Raw genomic sequence first — 13,282 nt, forward strand, 5'->3', positions numbered from 1 at the left:
TATAGCCTCTTGTGTTTTTTCCTGACCTAACGTATATATATATATATATATATATATATATATATATATATATATATATATATATATATATATATATATATATATATATATATATATATAGCACTGGTTTGGTTTATTCGAAACATGCGAGCAGCATTAAAATATCTATACACCAATGTCTAGAAAGGAGTGTATAGGAAGATGACAAAACTGATCATTTGGTTACTTTCTGTTGTCCAGTAACAATTGTTTGATTATATTAATTACATGTTTTAATTAAATAATTATAATAACGATACAAATGTGTAATTGTAAAGTTTTTAGAGTTTTTAGGTGGCTTATTTAGTAACGAAATACAAATCAAAGCAAAAAAGTTGATAGAAAAATATTGTGCTAATGATACCTTAATTCAATAATAAAATCCAGAAATGGATAATACAATATAATGATAAATAAATATAACAATAAAAATACAACAATATTAAATGATAGAAAAATTAAACATGATATCAATATTGAATAATGAAAATGACAAGTAAGTACAGCAGTAAAACTCAGAATTCTTGTATAATTAATAAAGTAATACCAAGGATATTATAGATAAAACTGGCGTTAACATGCTATAATAGTCAGGAACATGTGTAATAAATGATAGGTAATGCCTTATGAAATAATTAGATCAATTCCTTTTTCATTATATTTAATCAGACATTGAATCACAATTTGCATTAATTATAAAACCTCATGACCAATGTGTTCAAAAATTCATACAAAAAACCCTGAAAGATGTAGACTAGAGTATACTTCATATTCTTTAATGCAAGCAAACGTCCCAGCTTTTTATGAGCGACAACTTAACAAATAGTAATGCCTTTCATCTATTTCTTGGACCCTTTTATTTGTCATCTTTTGTAATAATAATAATTAATAATTAATATTAGCGTAGTACCTCAACGGAGCTCTTAACTCAAAACACATGTATCTTAAATGAATGTCTCCAATAAAATAAATAAAATAAATGCAGGCTCCAGCATCCCCTGCGACCCCAAAAAGGACAAGCGGTAGAAAATGGATGGATGGATGGATGGATGGATGGATGGATGGATGGAAGTTTCATTTGTTTATACGGACATTAAGGAGATCCATCATCATACGGCGTATTTGTTTTGTACACGATCAAACCAATGCTCTGTATTATATTTTAAAATATTTATAGGCTATTATAAAGAAAGAAAGTAAAATACCTCCCACAACAAAGAAGTAATTTATATTTTGACACAACAGGTTAGAAAGTAATCACTTCAAAGACGATGTCATGGAATTACTGGGAAGCCTCCTGAGCGCCAAAGACTGTCACATTCACAAAATAAGGTAAGTCAATTAAAATTGCAACACTGTTATCACGTGTGTGGCAATTACTCAATTAATATGGACATTTTTTGTAAAGGGAATAATATAATAGGAATATCAGTAACGCCTTCCATAGAGCACGTACTCTGGTAAACATGACAGGTGTTGCCAACCATCCCTTGAAAAACAAAATAGCAAAAGTAAGTTTCCCTTATTGAACCTAAAAAGGACGTATTTTTTTTTCTGTATTACTGTGAAAATGAAAAAATAGTCCTTTTTTTGTGTCAGTGGAATAAACTAATGATTGTGATCTTGGTATAGTTAGTTCCTTTGTGAACATAATCAATGGGAATCAAATGTACCATTTTCTTTTTTGCCTTTTTTATACAAACCACTATATATAATTATTGCTGCTGATTGCGACTGGTCAAAAAACAACACTTAACAATTACAATCTAGTGGTGAGCCTGATTAGGAGATTGTGAGGGTGAAGGTGCAGCTGCTGTTGATGGATGTTTTAATTATAGAATGTTTTTTTCTCTCTCTCTCTGTAACAGTCTAGCAGACAATGATATCGGCAATAAAGGTGTACGAGCGCTGAGTCGAGGCCTCATGGTGAACCGGACCCTAACGTCTCTCAAGTGAGCCTCCTTGTTGTTAGATTTGCAATGAAATTTGTATTTCATTTTATTATTATTATTATTATTTTTAAATTATTATTATTTTTGTTTAATCTTATTATTTATTTGTGTGTGGCGTCGCGCGGGTCTCGCTTCCTGTTGGGTGGGGTCCGTGCCCGTGTGGCCCGACCTTGCGCTGTGGGGTCTCTGTTGGCGACTTGATGTGGTGGCGGCGCGGCGCCCGTGTCTGGTCTGGATACTGTGTCTCGGTTGTTTGGGCGGTGGTGTGTTTGTGCGGGTTTGGGTTGGGGTGGTGGGGTCTTTTGGTGGGGGGTGTTGGTGTCTCTTGTTTGCGTGTTGGCGTTTGGGCTTGCTGGCGGGCTGGCGCTGGCTGGTCTCTGTGATCCTGTTGGCGTGTGGTTGCCGGTCGCGTTTTTTTTTTTTGATCGCTTTGATTTGATTGGATGGTGCTGGCTGTCTGGGAGTGTTGTGGCTGCTGTTTCTGCTGCCGTTTGTTTGTGGTGTGGGCGCCCGTGGCTGCTGGGTCTGGTGCAGGGGGGTGGCTGATGTGGTGACTTGTGGCAGCGCGCGCGCGTGGTGGTTATCGGGGCTGACAAACTGTGTATATGTATGTGTATGTGTGTGTGTGTATGTATGTATGTATATATATGTGTATGTGTATGCATGTGGATGTGTGTGTATGTGTACATGTGTATGTTTATGTGTATGTATATATATATGTATGTATATTTCTGGGGGTACGTTCTGGGCCTGCCTGTCGGGTGGGGGTCGGCGCCTCAGGCTACTGCATCCGGACTGCGTGTCTGGAGCTCCTGGGTCCCACCGTCCATCCCTTCCGGGTGCCCGTCTTGGTTGGGGCCTGCTGGGTCTGGTCCCTGCGTCTACTGTGGTAGCTTGGTGCTGCAGGGTATTCCGAGGTGCTGCGAGTTGGCCAGTTGTTGGGGTAGCGACCTTGTGTGTCAGCATGTCTGTGATCTTCTTTTAATTCTTTTTTTTTTTTTTTTTTTTTTTATAAATAGATTTAATTATTTATTTATTCTTATTTTTTTAATATATTTTATTAATATTATTATTATTATTATTATGTATTTATTTATTTTATTTATTTATTCCCCTACCTCAGGGGGGGACTCGGCGGGGCGGTTGCTGGTTGTTCCATCTCCATCGTTGGGGTCCCTGCGGGTGGGGTGGGTGGTTCCTGTGGCCCCGTGCTGGGTGGTCCTGTGGCGGCCGGCTTGGGTGGGGTGGCCGTGGGCTGGCCTCGCCGCGCTCTCCGGGGGTGGGGGGGGGGGCTCGTGGGGGCCCTGTTGCCGGTGGGGCGGGGGCGGTCTTCCCGTCCGGTTGCGGGGGGTCTCCGGGCCCCTCGGGCGGGGCGTTCCGCCTTTCTGTCCGTGTGGGGTGTGGTCTCTCGCTGGCTTGGGGTCTGGCTGCCCCCTGCTTTTCTCGTGCCTTGTCCTCTGCCGGGTGCGTCTGTCTGCGGCCTGCTGCCGGCCCTTGTGGGCGGCGCGGTGGGCCAGGCTCTGGGGTTCCTGTCGCTGTCCGGCTTGGCTGCGTGGGGGCGGTGGCCCCTGGTTCCCTGGGCACCGCACCTACTGTTTGTGGGATGGGCTCTCGGGGAGGCTGGGGCCGTACTCTGGCTCCCGCACACACTGGGAGTCAAATGTATTGTACATGCAAATTCACATATACTCACACACATACATACAGACATACATAGCTACCTACGCTCCCACATACATATACAAATAAATACAGTACATATTTACACACTCAAAGTTCGTACATCCACACACACATTCATTATACAAACATACTGTATACACATACTGTACATATACATTCACTGTACAAACACACACATACATATACTGTACATATACATTCACTGTACAAACACACATATACACATACTGTACATATACATTCACTGTTCAAACACACTTACTGTATACACATACTGTACATATACATTCGCTGTACACACATATACACATACTGTACATATACATTCACTGTACAAGCACACATATACACATACTGTACATATACAAGTACATATGCACACATACACTCATGCACATAATCACGTTTCATCAAACATATATTAACGTTGTTGCCCTAGAGTAAACTGGGTATAACACATGGCACACTGACAAAGCTTAACCTATTTTCACTATAACAATCTACAAGGTTAATGTAGGTTGCTTCTCTTTCTTCCCCTCCATTTTTCTGCATTCTTTCGTATCTCAAGTTATCATTACGTATATGTATTGTTGCATTTGAACAATTGTATTGTTGATAATAAAGGTAAAGTATTGGTATTGTTTATTATCAATAGCACTATTTCTATTGGTATTCATATTGCTCCATTTTTAGTGTAATAATGCTCATTGTCATTTCTGTATTTTTTTTATTTTTTTTTCGCTAACTGCTTATTTGCTATTACTTTTACCGTCATATTTGTACATGTCGTATTTGCTGATGTTGCTCTGTTGTTGTTGTCGTTGTTGTGTTTGCTGTTGTTGTTTTTGTCTCTCTGTCTAATCCCCCTCTTGTCCCCACAATTCCCCCCTCTGTCTTCCTTTTTCTCTCTTTCTATCCCCTCCTATAATATAAATACATTTAATAAAGTCAAAATACAAGTAAGGCAACAAGAGAAGTATCCTACACTTCTCTTTTGTAAAGTAAATCTGAACAGCCGATATGGGCATCTACATCTGCTATATGATTTGCCCGAGAAGCTGGGCAGGACATTATAAAAAAAAAAGAAAAAAAAAGAAAAAGAAAAAAAAAAAAAAAGATTTGCAAACAGTGCTTACAGTTAAGAGACCACATTTTGTGTCATATTTTAAAAGCCCTTTCAGCCGTGTTGAATGAACATTGGTGGAGGATCTTCAATTTTAAAATGTCAGAATGGTCATGTATGTTCATTTAAATTAGCCTGAGGCTGAAGATGAATAAAATTCAATCATTTTAACATAAACTCATTCACTCTTTAAGTTAAGTTTTAATTTAGACTAACATCATTTCATTACATTTTTAAATATTTGTCCACCAGATGATATTTCCCATTCAAACAAAGCATGTAGCAAAATGGCTCACCTTTTACTGTTGTTATGCAAAGGTGCCTTGATAATGAAATGGCGTGGGCTTTAAAATTGGGGCGACGTGTCTCAGATGGTAGAGCGTTCGCCGGCTGTCCAGAAACTTGAAGGTTACTGGTTCAAATCCAGCTTCCCTCATCCTCGTCACTGCCGTTTTGCCCTTGGGCAAGACACTTCAATCACTTTGCTCCCCAGGCCACCCACACTGGTGAAAATGGGTTTCTCAATGTAAAACACTTTGAGTCATTAGCGAAAAAGCCCTATATCAGGGGTCGGCAACCCAACATGTTGAAAGAGCCATATTTGACCATCCATCAATCCATCCATCTTCTTCTTCCGCTTATCCGAGGTCGGGTCGCGCGGGCAGCAGCCTAAGCAGAGAAGCCCAGACTTCCCTCTCCCCAGCCACTTCGTCCAGCTCCTCCCGGGGGGTCCCGAGGCGTTCCCAGGCCAGCCAGGAGACATAGTGTCCTGGGTCTTCCCCGTGGCCTCCTACCAGTCGGAAGTGCCCGAAACACCTCCCTAGGGAGGCGTTCGGGTGGTATCCTGACCAGATGCCCGAACCACCTCATCTGGCTCCTCTCGATGTGGAGGAGCAGCGGCTTTACTTTGAGCTCCCCCCGGATGGCAGAGCTTCTCACCCTATCTCTAAGGGAGAGCCCCGCCACCCGGCGGAGGTAACTCATTTCGGCCGCTTGTACCCGTGATCTTGTCCTTTCGGTCATAACCCAAAGCTCATGACCATAGGTGAGGATGGGAACGTAGATCGACCGGTAAATTGAGAGCTTTGCCTTCCGGCTCAGCTCCTTCTTCACCACAACGGATCGATACAGCGTCCGCATTACTGAAGACGCCGCACCGATCCGCATGTCGATCTCACGATCCACTCTTCCCTCACTCGTGAACAAGACTCTGAGGTACTTGAACTCCTCCACTTGGGGCAAGATGTCCTCCCCAACCCGGAGATGGCACTCCACCCTTTTCGACCAAAAATACAAAAAACGTATCTGTCTGGAGCCGCAAAAAGTAAAAAAAAAGTAAGGGTTATAATGAAGGCAACACATTAAGTTAGTGCCTCAGAGGGTGAGATAACTCCTGGAAATTACTGACTTAACACCATACTTGCCAACCTTGAGACCTCCAAATTCGGGAGATTTGGGGGGACGGGGGTTTGAGGTGGGCGGGGCCGGGGGGGCGGGGTTAAAGGGGGAGGAGTATATTTATAGCTAAAATAAATACTTGACTTTCAGTGAATTCTAGCTATATATACATATATGTATTTTATTATATATATATACATATAAATAAAATGAATACTTGAATTTCAGTGTTCATTTATTTACACATATACACACATAACACTCCTCTCTATTCATTGTTGTATTTGAAAGTGCAATGCTTTGCAGCCAGTAGCACAGCCTTTGAAGGAGCTTAGGTATGGGCAGTGTAATATTCTGGGTTGGAGTCAATAATCAGGCGAGGTGACGAAGTTACGTCTCTTTACTTTATACTTCAGAACTGACTCCCACACTTCCCGTCAGGGTGCGCAATACAATGTAAACCGTTGGCCAACCAAAAGGTAACCACAGAACACAATACGGTATAGTGTTACTTTTTGGTTGGCCAAGCAGACGTGACGACAGGCTGTCCTCACTCAGGTCCGCACGGACCTGGAGGGGGCGTGCCTTAAGTCCGGCTGGAAATTAGGAGAAATTCGGGAGAATGGTTGTCCCGGGAGATTTTCGGGAGAGGCACTGAAATTCAGGAGTCTCCCGGAAAATTCGGGAGGGTTGGCAAGTATGCTTAAAACTGCCAAAGGTGAGTGTGTCCAACTTAAAGGAAAGGACAGGCTGTCTTCTTCTAATGGATTTATTATGGACAACATGGTAACGTTTGCTGTGGTCCAGAACAACATGGTAACATTTGCTGTGGTCTGGAACAATATGGTACACAATCAGAATTGCAGCCAATATTACATACAGATAATGTGTCATGAGACATGCAAATATAAATTAAATACACAGAGGACAGAAGCAAAGGAAATTAAATGAAGTCAAATACACCTACAAACGAGGCATAATGATGCGTCTTTCTGTGGCAGGGTGGGAGAAAGTTGTACACGTAAACCAACTACAGTGAGTTCAAGGACCGCCAAAATTAGTATGACAAAACGGTGCTGGCCAAATACTCTCATCAGTGAAGCATAAACACAAACATATTAAACAGTGGGCTTTCTAACAATTAGGAAAGTTTGTGTCATGTTTGTCCTCCCACAGAAAAATTATTAAAACAACAAATATATTTTCCCCCCATCTTTTTCCATTTTTGAAAAAGCTCCAGGGAGCCACTCGGGTGGTGCGAAAGAGCTGAATGCGGCTCGAGAGCCACGGGTTGCTGACCCTTGCCCTATATAAATATAATTTACCTCACTTCACTATTGGTGTGTATAACAGTCACTATTGGTGTGTATAAAAAAAAGTATGTTTTTTTGGTTGGCGCAATTACAACATTTTAGTATATTGACCTTCAAAAGGTTAAAATCTCAATGAAAAAGAAGAATGGGTATATGATATTGTATAGTTATTTCCGGCTACAGCAGTTTCAAAATATTAAACCATAATAATTTAAAATAAATGGCGTAAGGACCTCGAGTGTAGTTTTTTTTTTTTTTTGACAATGTAGCAAAAATTGCAAATGAAAATCAATGTTGCTGCAAATAATTGAAACATCTCAAAGCATAATAATGACAATTATAATATTGATGATATTCATATCAATACTAATCCAATACTAAGTATTTCTTAAATTATTAATTATTTATTAAGTATTAATTTTTTTTTTTTAAATTTCAAGTAGAAAATTGAAAATTAAAGCCCTCTCCCCCAAATTTTTTTTTTTTTAATGTTAACATTTTATATATTAAATTCTTACACATATTTTTGTACATACTACAATAATGTATATTTCAAAGTAAATGGATTTTTAAAAAATTTAATATGTGAAAAAATATGCATATTATGTAACACGTTTACAGCTGTTTTAGGGATTTAAACCTGACACCATATAGAAAACAATGCATGGAAATCTATGTTTCTGCCAATTATTAACCCATCAAAGAAAATATTAAATATTGATGTATAATATTTTTTGGAAAGCTGACATTTTGTGTCATCTGGACTTTATATGTGATTTCAAGACTAGTTTAGCTTGAGTGATTATAGTGCATGTTCATTAACCTGAAAGGTGTGGTGTCCTTATTGTCGTTCTTGTGTGCATGTTGTAATCGTATAATTTAGTCTGAGGAACAACAACATTGGTGCCAGAGGCGCCAAATTCCTGGCAGAGGCTCTCAAAATGAACCAAGTGCTGTTATCGGTCAAGTGAGTATAACTATGGTACATTTTCCAGCTCCTACAAAAAATAAAAAAAATGGCACCTCTTGATGGAAGATGTTGAATTGATGTAACCACCTATCAGCCTCCAGAACAACGCCATTGAGGAGGAAGGTGCGCGCGCCCTTGCTGAAGTGCTGGAGTGTAGTCGCAAATTAGTGTCCCTGAAGTAAGTGCACAGTGCAACAGAATGGTCTGAATGTGTGTGGGTGTGGGTTTTTTTGTTAGTTTTTTTTTTAAAATGGCCAAGGCCGTAATCAGTGTCATTTCTTATATGCTATTTGCTTCAGCATAAGGAAGAATGGCATTGGAGCTAATGGAGCCAAGGAGATCGCAGATGCACTGAAGATGAATCGGACTCTTACCAAACTCACGTACTGGAATGCTTTTGTCTCTCATTCACTCTCGTACATGTTTATGTACACTAATGTGCAAAACTATGACAACGTTTAAGATACTTTTTTTTTTTTTAAAGAACCACTGTTATACCTTTCAACAACTGCACAGTTTCTTTATTAGGAACTGAAATAGCAAGCCTTTTTTTTTTAAATTATCAATCAGTAGAGGGGAAAAGTGGGGATGCTTTACTGTTTTGAAGCATCGGGCCCTAGTTTTTTTCTGTCATCTAAATATGCAAGTTATAAAAATTACGCCATAAATGTTAAGACATAAGATATACAGCCTCATTATTGAACAATAAACTTGCTTGAATCAAATTAAGAGCATCTAAGACTTAGACTTAGACTTAGACTTAGATAAATTTTATTGATCCACAAGGGAAATTGTTCCACAAAGTAGATCAGTTTCAAAGGATGGAAAGGTTAAGGATAGAAAGGCTAATGCAGATATTAAGTAGACTAAAAATGTACCATAGTAGCAATATAACATATATGTAATATTTACATTTTATAGATACAGTATATAATATATACTGATATATTATATTATATTTTTACAATATATACAATATATAACAAATCCCAATTACCATGTACAATATTACAGTATATGTAACAGCTGCAGCAAAAAAACAAAAACAAACCTACAACCCCAATCAAAATTACAAAATGGTTTGTTGCGTGGACAGCGGCAAACTTTTCAAACATTTCAGTCAACATAGACGTCGTAACGTCATCCAAGCTCACCTTTAAGAATTCACACACAGCACCAACATTTTGGTACAAGGATGAATGGTAAAAATACACTAAGTGCTAGGGTTATACGGTATACCGGTACTAATAAAGTACCGCGGTACTAATGAATTAAAAAAGTTACTATACTGCTTCTAAAAAATACCGGTACTTTTTTCCCCAAACATGATGGCTCGCTGTCGTCACGTTGTGACATTGCTGGTAAATCGAACAAGAGAGGCATGTTAGGGCAATGCACACGCACAGAGTACTTACAAGCAAAACAGTGTGGAGACAAAAGAGGGAAAATGGAAGTATTTAGGCTTCAAAACTAACGAAAAAGGTAAAGCTATAAACACTGAAGCGCCTCTCTGAAAGAGGTGCTTAGTTTAAAACATAGCTAGCTAGCGGCTAACGTCCATCCGCAGTCGGCAGTGTTTTAGCTACTTCTAAATCACTAATCCTCGCCTCCATGGCAACAAATAAAGTACGTTTCTTACAAGTATCATCCCTGCAGGACGAGGAATAGCTAAACATGCTTCACTACACCCCGTAGGAGGATACAGTAGCTCACCGCTAACAGCAAGCTAGCGCTCCTGAATGTAAACAAATGCCATGGGTGGATCGACTGTAACGATACCAAGTACTTCAATGATTACATTGATATTTTTATTATCATAAAATCTTTTGTCATTTGTATTGTTTATAAACCCAGGAAATACTGTACGTCCATGGACACAGGAGAACTTTAATTATAACCAATGTATGACTCTATAATATAATATGTATGACTCTATAATATACTTGGTTTTGGATCGATACCAAAATGTGTAGTATCACCCAAAACTAATGTAAAGTATCAAACAACAGAAGAATAAGTGATTATAACATTTTAACAGAAGTGTAGATAGAACATGTTGAAACATAAAGTAAGCAGATATTAACAGTAAATGAACAAGTAGATTAATAATCAATTTTCTACAGCTCGTCCCTCATATTTTTGACAAAATAATAGAATGAGAAATGACAGAATATGTTACTGCATACGTCAGCCGCCACATTAGGAGCCCTTGTTTGCTTCCTTACTACTACTACAAGAGAAGTTGTCCAGTATGTTCACTATATCATTTAATGTCAAAATTATTTCTTTGATTGCAATAAGAAACATATCTTTAATGCATCATAAGATTTTCTGTTAAAATAAAGCCAATAATGGCATTTTTTGTGGTCCCTTTTTATTTTGAAAAGTATCGAAATACATTTTGGAACCGGTACCAAAATATTGGTATCGAGACAACCATACCAAAGACCTGATGAACTAAAATCCAAATGCCACACACCGAACAGTGTGTGCAAACTATAAAATTGTGTCTACTATTGGCAATGTTCGTAAAAACAGCGTTACATAATAACGGCAATACTAATGCCGTTTTCTAGTAACGAATAATTATTTTGTCTACTATGTAAACACCATTTGCTTGTACTGTTTCTTAAACTAACTCCACTTCATACTTAAAGTTATTTACTAAATCCATTCTATAGTTTAATCCCACACACAGAAACACTAAATGCTTTAAAAGTTGTGTGTGTATATAAAAGCTTTATGTTTCCTTTATTCCTAAGATTGTATTTCTCTTCTTTTGTTGAGAAGTACTGTTGTATATTTTTCTGGGCAGGTCGTTATTAGCTTTGTACAGGATTTTTGCAGTTTAAATGTACAAGATCTGTTCATTTCGGTATTCTAGAATCAATGAACAGAGGATTATCACAAACCAAACAAATCAGGGAGTATTTGTCTTGACACATTACTGTTGTTTTTCCATCCTCAGCCTGTGCAGTAACCGGCTTGGCGACAAAGGCACGGCATCAGTGGCTGAAGCGTTGACAGTCAACCACACGCTGCTGTCACTTCAGTGAGTACTTAGCTGGCCTCATAAAAGCCTGTCGGCGATGCATTCCAATGTAAAACAAAAATAAACGGCTCAAGTGGTGAACATTAAGCTTGTCAATGCGGTGATATGCTTGTTGGATGTTTTTCTGTCAGGCTGCAGAGTAACTCCATCAGCAACAAAGGGATGACAGCCCTGACAAAAGCACTCCGGCTCAACAGAGGTCTCGTCTCATTGAAGTGAGTCCACTTAAAGTACTTCTTTGCACAGTTGTCATTACAGTAATACAAGTTATACAGTTAGCTTTATGGTTTTTTTCCCCGCAATGCAGCATATACTTTGCAAATACTTTACAAACTGTGGCATTCCTAGTACAGCATTTTTTGTGGCACATAGTCCTGCACAAATGCTAATAGTAGTTCTTACAAGTTTTAGTAAGATTTTGCACGACAAATGAATGCTTTGTATTTACAGTAGTAGTATTGGAACAATTTGAAGTGGATGTTGCAACATCTTTCTTTAATTTTAGAATAACAATATGCTCAACCCTGACTGCTTCACTGCTTAAATTTTGCATTTTTCTTAAAAAATCTAGTGGTTTGCTGCCTAGCATGTAGAGTTGCCGACCCGCTTTAGAAAAATAGGGACACTTTGTTGGCAGGGCTGGTCGACCTGACCTGCCATTAAAAAGAAGCATTATGTCAAAATTGAACAGTTTAAAAAAATTAAAAAAATATTCTTTGACCCCCTTTGTTGAATTACTGTATCACACCAGCTGCATGTTGGTGACCCCAGGGATCTTTATCATAAAGTGTAATATCACTATCATAAAGTGTAGTGTCACTATCATACAGTGTAATGTAACTATCATACATCCATACATCCATCCATTTTCTACCGCTTGTCCATTCCGAGGTTGTGGGGGGTGCTGGAGCCTATCTCAGCTGCATACAGTGTAATAAAACTATCCTGCAGTGTAATGTCATTGTCATACAGTGTAGTCTCACTATTATACAGTATAATATAACTATCAAAGTGTAGTGTCACTATCACACAGTGTAATGTCACTATCAGGAAGTGTAGTGTCACTATCATGGAGTGTAGTGTCACTATCATATAGTATATTGTAACAATCATAAAGTGTAATGTCATAATAATACAGTGTAATTTAACCATCATAAAGTGTAGTATCACTATCATACAGTGTAGTGTCAATATCATACAGTGTAATGATAATGACTTGTATGCCCTGCCACATTCGTCTAGTGCAGGGGTGTCAGACGTACGGCCCGAGGGCCGGATCAGGCCCGCGAACAGGTTTTATCCGGCCCGTGGGATGAGTTTGCTAAGTATAAAAATTAACCTGAAATTTTTGAATGAAAGAAACTGCTGTTCTAAATGTGTCCACTGGATGTCGCAATAGCAATTATTTGTATCTTTGTAGATGATGCTACATATGTACAAAATAAACCAAATAATGTTAGTACATCAGTGGAGGGAAATGATCAAACTACATAAATAACATACTTTAATTTGATTTTGATAAAATGTTTATCTTGATGGATTGAAAATTAACACCAACTGATGAACATTATCACATAATTTATTCAGAAAATATAAATAACGACAAATAAAGTATATATACTATTAACCACAACAGGTAATTGTAAAAAAAAAAAAATCCAACATAAATATTATTTGTACAATTTCAGAATGTGCTTGTTCTATTTTTAGACAAAGAAAACAATCTGAAGTTGTCTTTATTTATTTTTTTAA

The 13,282-nt window shown here is 38.5% G+C and overlaps 2 protein-coding genes across 3 annotated transcripts in view; both read left to right on the forward strand.

The window, feature by feature from the left end:
* Positions 1 to 13,282, forward strand: part of si:ch211-183d21.1 (uncharacterized) — a 145,161-nt gene that overhangs the window by 69,389 nt on the left and 62,490 nt on the right. The window lies entirely within an intron of this gene.
* The window catches only part of nlrc3 (NLR family, CARD domain containing 3), a 54,136-nt gene that overhangs the window by 14,907 nt on the left and 25,947 nt on the right, over positions 1 to 13,282 (forward strand). For both annotated transcript variants that reach the window (XM_062055906.1, XM_062055907.1), the window contains exons 5-11: positions 1,285 to 1,371; positions 1,908 to 1,991; positions 8,392 to 8,475; positions 8,573 to 8,656; positions 8,778 to 8,861; positions 11,447 to 11,530; positions 11,662 to 11,745. In XM_062055906.1, the coding sequence (XP_061911890.1) occupies positions 1,285 to 1,371; positions 1,908 to 1,991; positions 8,392 to 8,475; positions 8,573 to 8,656; positions 8,778 to 8,861; positions 11,447 to 11,530; positions 11,662 to 11,745 (591 nt within the window). The remainder of the gene's footprint in view (positions 1 to 1,284; positions 1,372 to 1,907; positions 1,992 to 8,391; positions 8,476 to 8,572; positions 8,657 to 8,777; positions 8,862 to 11,446; positions 11,531 to 11,661; positions 11,746 to 13,282) is intronic.

This window comes from Entelurus aequoreus, linkage group LG08 (assembly GCF_033978785.1).
Source record: "Entelurus aequoreus isolate RoL-2023_Sb linkage group LG08, RoL_Eaeq_v1.1, whole genome shotgun sequence".
Taxonomy (NCBI): domain Eukaryota; kingdom Metazoa; phylum Chordata; class Actinopteri; order Syngnathiformes; family Syngnathidae; genus Entelurus; species Entelurus aequoreus.